The 7,863-nt window shown below is 41.2% G+C and overlaps 1 protein-coding gene across 1 annotated transcript; it reads right to left on the reverse strand.

The window, feature by feature from the left end:
- Positions 1 to 2,163: 2,163 nt before the first annotated feature.
- LOC117505968 (serine/threonine-protein kinase pim-2-like) lies at positions 2,164 to 7,176 on the reverse strand. Its single transcript, XM_034165515.1, has 8 exons — positions 7,098 to 7,176; positions 6,698 to 6,795; positions 6,580 to 6,614; positions 6,239 to 6,455; positions 4,006 to 4,183; positions 3,891 to 3,909; positions 2,472 to 2,712; positions 2,164 to 2,267 (listed from the first exon to the last, which is right to left on the reverse strand). The coding sequence occupies exons 1-7, from the start codon at positions 7,174 to 7,176 to the stop codon at positions 2,484 to 2,486; spliced, it is 855 nt and encodes a 284-aa protein (XP_034021406.1). The 3' UTR covers positions 2,164 to 2,267; positions 2,472 to 2,483.
- Between the last annotated feature and the right edge of the window lie 687 nt (positions 7,177 to 7,863).

A 7,863-nucleotide genomic window follows, 5' to 3' on the forward strand; every position in this document is an offset into this window, starting at 1 on the left:
TATTTTAATTCTGTGCACCAAAATCCATAATAAATAGCACATTTTGTTTCTGAAGCAGCCAACTTCTAAAAATTTGTATACCAGTGTTATCTCTTCTTTTTCCTACCGACTTTAGGATTTCAAAAGAATAATGATGATGTTTATCTTCATTGGAAAAAGTTTGTGCTGCCTTTCCACCATCAAGAGTCGTTTAAAGTATCAAACACATATTTCCATCCCCGTCATCAAGCTCAGGATTTTTGGTGAAAAGAGCACCACCTTCTCTGTAACCAGCTTGTGTAAGACAACAGAGCGTTCAACACACAACTAATGCAATGAATCAGACTTCATGGTGTTGTCATTTCTTAAAATAAATTAGAAGGCATTTAATGTTCCAGCAGACAGTGAGATCACACCAAAAACAGCACAGAAACATCACTTTTAAAATGAGCAAAAAAGGGTTTATTTGAAAGAGGTACAGAAGGAGAGATGGAAACAGGGAGGAGGACAATCAGCAGAAGAACAGAGTGGACAGACAGAGTCGGGGAGGAGTGGACTGTGACATGAAGAAGTGCTGTGTGGAGAGTCGTGCTAAGAGGAGAGACGGTGGCAGTGAGACAGATGGACGTGAGCCGGGGTTCTGGCTGAGCAGCAGAGGCAGAGCTGGACGAGGTGGACAGTGTGCAGAGTGTGGAGCTGCAAGGACGTGGAGGACGTGGAGCAAGTCTGAAGGACCCTGGAGACAGAGGACAACACAGGGACAAAAGAACAAAGACACGGTCGTGAGCACCACATGTGAAGTTTGTATGAACATGTTTATGGTCAAATATCACCAACTTCTAGAGCTACTAGATTCTTCCATCATTCATGTGCACGGTTGAAAGTGCATTTGAACAAAACTAGAACGGACAAAAACCAAAACCTATACATCTAACAAAGCTGTGATAAAATGTTGATCTGTCCTCTGACTGTCTGGAAAACCAAATAAAAACATTTTAACTGGAACTGACATTCTGACTGACAACTGACACAGTCGACCTGTGTAAGATTTGCCTCAGTCGTCCACCAGATGTCCAGCAAAACTTTGATGTGAAATCAGCTCAGATTTTATCCAGACGTCTTCTCAATGGGACCTCTGGTGAGTTTTCTTTATTGGTTGTGTCCTTCGCTCTCATTCGGTTTCCTTTGTACTATGTTGTCCACTTTGGTCACAATAAGGCACCGTAGTCTCGTTTGAACCCTGCGTGATATCGCGGGATTTGACCACTTTTTGGGGACAGCCTGGTCCCGTTGTGCAATATATACACAACATAATTTCACATGGAAAAATGGTGTACTGTTTTGATTTCAGTTGCAATCACCAAAGCAGTTGCGAAAAGTGTTTTTTTTTTTTTGGTTCCCAGTGGAGAAGGGAAGACGAGGCAAATGGGAGACGTTGTGTCGGTAAGTGTTAGCGTACACAGCTAACCAGAGTAGCTGCGTTTTCTCTCACATGCAAAACCGCCTCAACATGTTTGAGCTCCGGGTCATAAACAAACCGCAACACATGTCCACTTTCCCACTGCATCATCACTTTTTCTTTGCATTTTTACTTTGTGTGTAATTTGCCCAAAAACTCAGCAAAAATGCCGTGTTTTTTCCCCGGAAGTAGAGAAATTACGTCACATTTTACCCCTTTAGCGCCCGCTGTCAAACCAGACTGTGGTGCCCAATTGATGGTTTCGTCACTATATTTAGTCCACTTGCCTAAAATACAAGATCATTTTTGTGCATATTGGAGATATTATATTGTGAATCCAGATTAGAAGAATAAGGAACAACATTAGTGTTGAATAAAATCCATTTTATGATTTAAATCATAAAACATCCAAAGGGATTACAGTTTTATGTTTAGTTTTGTGGGAGTTTGTCTGATTACTTTTGGGTTTTAAAAATGGAGCGACTGTGTATAAAAATGGCTGTAATTCCTTCACTGTCAAATTTAGATGATTTTGTGCTCCTTCAATTCTTCATGTATCAAATAAAAATTCATCTTTTCAGCTTTACATCAGTGAACAACACTTTAAAATGTAACGAGTATTTGATTAAGCTGAGGGATGTTGCATTGAGTTTGTACTTTGTGGCCAGTTTACAGGATTCCCCGCCCCGCGTCATCCTGGATCAATGATTATAACTTACCCAGTGCTGCAGAGTGTGTCACTGGAGCCAGGGGTGAAGCATCAGCTGCTCCAAGTTAGCTCGCTTGCTTGGACGTTGACAAAGGCACTTGTCCAAGAAATCCTGGCAGTCTGAGAAATATCAAGAAAGGAAAGATAAATGTGGCAACCTGGTGAATTGATCAAAAATGGGAAGCATAAAATTAGAAGTAAACAGACTTGTTCCTGACCTGACAAATATACTTTTTAGAAGAAAGGATATTTACAGAAAACCAAAGTGGAATTGTAGTGCAGTGAACAAAATGGATCAAACAAATGTGTTGTCGTATCTCTTACTTTTGGATACATTTAAATCCATGTTGAGCCTTTTGCGAAGGAACCTTTGGTGGCAAATGGCTCATTTCCCTCCAGGAGGCCGTACATAAGTACACCCAGTTGCCAGACGGTGGTTGGAGACGCCCTGTATCTCTTGAGCTGGATGTACTCTGGAGGGGCGTAATCACGTGTACCTACAATAAACAGCACACAGACATATGAGGTGAGACGGACACAACAAAAACCCAACAAGATGTAAGTCCTGCACAGTGGTCTCCCTCATTAGTGGCCCCTCTCAGGAGAGGCCACCCCTCATATACGGCCACATTTCTACTGCAACAACTGTCTTTCTATTGATTTCACATCTCAAGAGAGGCCACACCTCAAACGTGGCCGCAGCCCACTCAAAAGGATGAAAATCCTCTCAACAGCAGTCATTCCGTGGAAATTCCCAACCTGGTTTTCCCACAGAAGTCGCATCAAAACTCTCCCGCAAATGTGAGCTTGCGAAATTACTCCAGCAAACAAAAGAAGAAAGAAAAATTACTCCTGTTGGCAAAACTTCCGCATCGTAGAAAAGTAAAGCTTTAACGTTAGAAGAAAAGGTGAAAGTCATTTGTATGAATGAGAAAGGAGAAGGTTCCCGAAAGTTAGCTGTTGATTTCAGTTTTGATAAAATGCAGATCAACAACATTCATACAAAGGCTGAAGATGCGCTGCAGGAAGAAACTCTTGCATCATGTCCTGATAATAATAGGTGATGTTTCCAAGGCATCAGAAGTTCTTGTTTTGATTTTACATCATTTTTGTGACTTTAAAGGATACAATTCTTGTGCTGTGATATTTGAACTTAGACTGAGTGAAAGACATGGTTTTCCTCTGACTGTAGTCAATAAATCTGTGATGTTTTCCCCCAAACTTCATGCTTGTAGCAATATGTTATTGAGTACTGTACACACGCTGGATTTTGTCTCCTCCTCAACAAAGGCCACCCCTCTGATGGGGCCACTTTTAATCTGCAGTAAAGGTGGCCTTAATGGAGGGGGACCAATGTACAGGCTTTGAAGCATGCTGGTGTCTGTGCTTTTCTCTGGATTCCATAGCATGAAGCAGATGAGAGTCAATGAGGTGGGAGGTGACGGTCTAGTGGATAAAGCGTTGGGCTTGAGACCAGAGGATCCTCGGTTCAAATCCCAGCCTGACCGGAAAATCACTAAGGGCCATTGGGCAAGATCCTTAATCCCCTAGTTGCTCCCGGTGTATAGTGGGCGTCTTGCATGGCAGCAGCCTCACATCGGGGTGAATGTGAGGCATTGATGTGTAAAGCGCTTTGAGCGTCTGATGCAGATGGAACAGCGTTATATAAATGCAGTCCATTTACCATTTAATGATGTCCCTGAAACAGTCTGAATCAGGCTGCTTCCCCAGCCAGTGCTGTACCCATTTCCAGCCGGGTGGGCTGAGGTAATGCATATTAAGTGTCTTGTCCAAGCACACAGACATGCATTACAATATAAAAGGTGTTAATCCAGAGCATAGAAGCAAAACATCATACCTTTGAAACGATCGTAGTGCCCCTCCATCGCTCGGGTTCCACAGCCAAAATCAATGAAGCGAGCTTGCAGTTCACCGTCGCTCCAGTCAAGCAGGACATTTTCATCTTTAATGTCCCGATGAAAGACACCGTTCCTATGGAGCTCCACGGCTGCCTTGACCAGCTGATGCATGATGTTCTGAAAGAGAGGAAAAAATTCTGATGACATCAGCAAAATCCCATCTACGAAATAACAGCCATAGAACTTTTTATATTTGTTTGTTTTTTAAACGCCTTATGTGAATACGAATGAATGAAAATCCTTTATTGTCACTTTCACAAGTACAACGAAAGTGGAAATGTCATCTGAGTGACTCTCTGTGAGGATTTTCTTTCACCAAAACATTAAATCCAGGCTTGCATCTCAGATCTCTCATCTCAGCAAATTGTAGCTGAACTTTCAGGTCTTCTTTTTAATAAAACCCTCCTCTGTGCCACTTCATCATGAAGATGTTTAACTGGGGATACAAAATGCAAAACATGCACGATGCACAATTTCTCCAGTCACAGCCAGAGAAGCCTAAAACTTCTTCTGGGTTGTCTGGGTGCCTTGGTGTCTTTCCTCACTCTTCTCCTTCTTGCACAGTCACTCAGTTTTGAGAACTGTCTCCTCCACACAGATTTACCATGGAGTGCCACACTGTTTGCATTTCTTCATAACTGATTTCCAAGACATATTTAATGACTTGGAAATGTTCATGTATCCATCCTCTGACTTGTATGAAGAAAACTGGCAATTAAATTGATCATTTACAAGTATTATACCAAAGGGGCCCATTACTTATGCAACACATCATCTTGGCTTTTATATTTTTAATTAATTTATATCAAGTTGTAGAGATTTACGTTCACTTTGAAGGGTGATTTACTTTTTGTATTTGAAATGCCATAAACAAATTAAAATGTGTGAAATAGCAAGCGGCTGAATACTTTTGCTAGCCACTGTAATAATCCCATTAATCCATTTGATCGCTTTGGGTGAAGAGACTCAGTCTCAGACAAACTGCTGAGCTCTGAAATGACGTCTGCTCAGTGGAGGCAGGGCAGACCAGTTTTTAGGGGCGGACCGTTCGGTCTGCAACAATGGATCAGATCCGGATCAAACTTTGTCACTTGATACAGGATACCATCCTACATAATGCTCGCAAATATTAAAGAAATATTTTTTGACAGTTATGAATTTTTGAAAATTGGTTGATTGTTAAAGGATAGAGACTTTTCAAATTTCCCATGATTTTTCCTGACTTTAACCTTTGACCTTGAACTTTGAAGCTGTTTTTGCCAATCAGGATATGAACTTTTTGTAAAAGTTTGTGACGATATATGAAAAATTGTAGGTTACAGGCTGTTGACAGACAGACAGACAGACAAATGTTTGAAAACAAAACCTTCACCCAACTTACTTGGTGGAGGTAATAAATATTATTATATGACTACTACAGTACGCAAGCTCTGATTGGCTGATTTCTGGTCGGATATTTTCTCATATCAGACCGTTACCTTTTGGGCCGCGTTAATGACCCTCTGGAGCATTTCATTCCAGTATGAGTCACGGCTGGATGATACCAGAGAGAATATATACAATTTTAATATTGTAGCAGAGACGACACAAACAAGGACTGTGAAAATGGAGAGAAGAAAACAACAAGCAGAGAAACAACAAACCACGCTGAGTGGAGGAGGTGGTCAGGATGATCACAGTCATCATAGGAATATACAGGATTTTTACACGAGTTACTGTGTATGTTGAGAAGATGTGAGTTACATGAACGTACGTCTGCACATGCATGTGGAAAAGCTCTGAATCTGTGCACACAGCAGGAAAGATAACAATAGATCTGTGATAATGTGAATGATATTGAGGAGTTGCATCAGTGCCACATGCCCCCAAACTGAGACACGGCACCACGATAACGCATGGCCCCACAGCCACAGCAAGCACCACAGAGTAACCTGACCCCATGGGGGAGTACATGCACCAGGTCAGGACCATTACCACGTGTTACCAGCATGGAAAAGCACGCAGTGGGTCCAGAGACCATCCACCCAAACAAACAGTTCACCCAACCCCACCTGGACGTGGGAGTAATACTGCTACAAAGTTGTAGAGTCGGGGGAGGGGGTGGGGATAGAAAGAAAGGTTTCAGCCTTAATTTGGCATGAAATTACACAAACACATCCTCCAGCAGCTTACCTTGGCCTCTTTCTCCTCCAGAAAACCTCCTTTCCTTTCGACATAGTCGAAGAGGTCAGAACAAGGAAATGGTCTCTCCAGAATCAGGATGAGCTCATCCCCTTTCACCTGCCAGTCCAGGAGGGAAATGGCAGCAGTGCTCCCACCAGAATGATTTCCTCCTGCAGCTTTTTGCATGAGGAAGACCTCCAGAGGAACTCTCTCATGTTTTCCCATTCTTCATCTGAAAACACAAAGCAGAGCAGGAATAAAATCTATGTGTATTTACTGCTACAAATTCCAAAGGTTTGGAAACAGGTTAGTTTGTTAAATGCTTAGAGCAACTTACCACTGTAGTCCACGGTACACGGGCCAGTGGGATGTGCTTGATGGCAACCTGGAAGACCATGAGCCAAGACCTTCAGTTAACACAACTTATAACTTATCAGCCGGCTGACAGACAGAATGTGCATGTGTTTATTTATGACTTACTGCCATCCCATCTGGGTCACGATGGCCATCGTAGACTTTTCCAAATCCTCCTTCACCAAAAACAAAATCCTCGTGGTACGTGAAGGCTGTTTCATTGGAAACACATTAGTTGTTGGAAACTCATGGAAAATGCATAAGCTTAACTGTTCCTATACATCAGTGGAGGTTTGTTTAAAAAAATTCAAAATTGGGCTGTAAATCACTGATTTTTGAGGAAATCTGAAAATGTAATGTATTTCAAAGCTTTTTCTGACTGTATAAGTCGTTTCCTGGTGAACTCCCACCCTGTCTGTTTGTCTCCTTACATGTTTTACATATCAATAATGAGAAAGATGTGTGAAATTAATTTTTAAGTTGTCTCAAGGACACTTTGAAACAATCAGCTGACCTTGTTCTCTCCTGTTTTCGGCGACCTTGGTGTCAGGACTGGACTTCCCTTTGCTGCTCTTTGGTTTCAGGGACATCATGATGGTTTTTCTCTCTACACATGGGACAAAAAAGAGGACCATTGTTACTGACTGCATGTGCTGAACTTAAACAATTAGTGTTTCTAATGACATTTGTATGAAGTCACAGCACAGACTCAGATCACAGATACTCAGAGCCAGAAGACGTCTTCACAACCTTCACTGAACTAAAGATCGTAATAACAGCAAACAAATTCTTGAAGAACAAATGCAGCTTGGAACATTTTGCTGAACAGAAACTACAGAAATATTACAACGGACTATCAGAGTGTTGTGTTATATATGACCGGATCATTATTAGATGATCTTTAAGCATTATTTAATTATAAGCTGAAAACTGCAATATTTCTCAGTGAAAAATAGCAACAATTTTAATAGTAAAAGTATTTAAATAAGTATTTAAGTGAAAGAAAACAATATTTTTATGATTATGTCTCCAGGAATGTTTAATTTTCACTGTTTTCATGAACAAGAGAAAACATAATCAGTGTTGCACCACATGTAGCTACAAACAGAAGCATATAAATGGAAATAAATCACATTCAACAAGTTCAACCGTATTGTCAATTTCAGTGAAATCATCCACATCAAAGGTTTTCAGGCAGGTGACCTCATATGTTGGACTGAACTGCATTTATTCACATCCAGCAGCTGTGATGTTTGATGATTGTACAGTCCTGCTCAGAA

The sequence above is a fragment of the Thalassophryne amazonica genome, unplaced genomic scaffold (genome assembly GCF_902500255.1).
Source record: "Thalassophryne amazonica unplaced genomic scaffold, fThaAma1.1, whole genome shotgun sequence".
Taxonomy (NCBI): Eukaryota; Metazoa; Chordata; class Actinopteri; order Batrachoidiformes; family Batrachoididae; genus Thalassophryne; species Thalassophryne amazonica.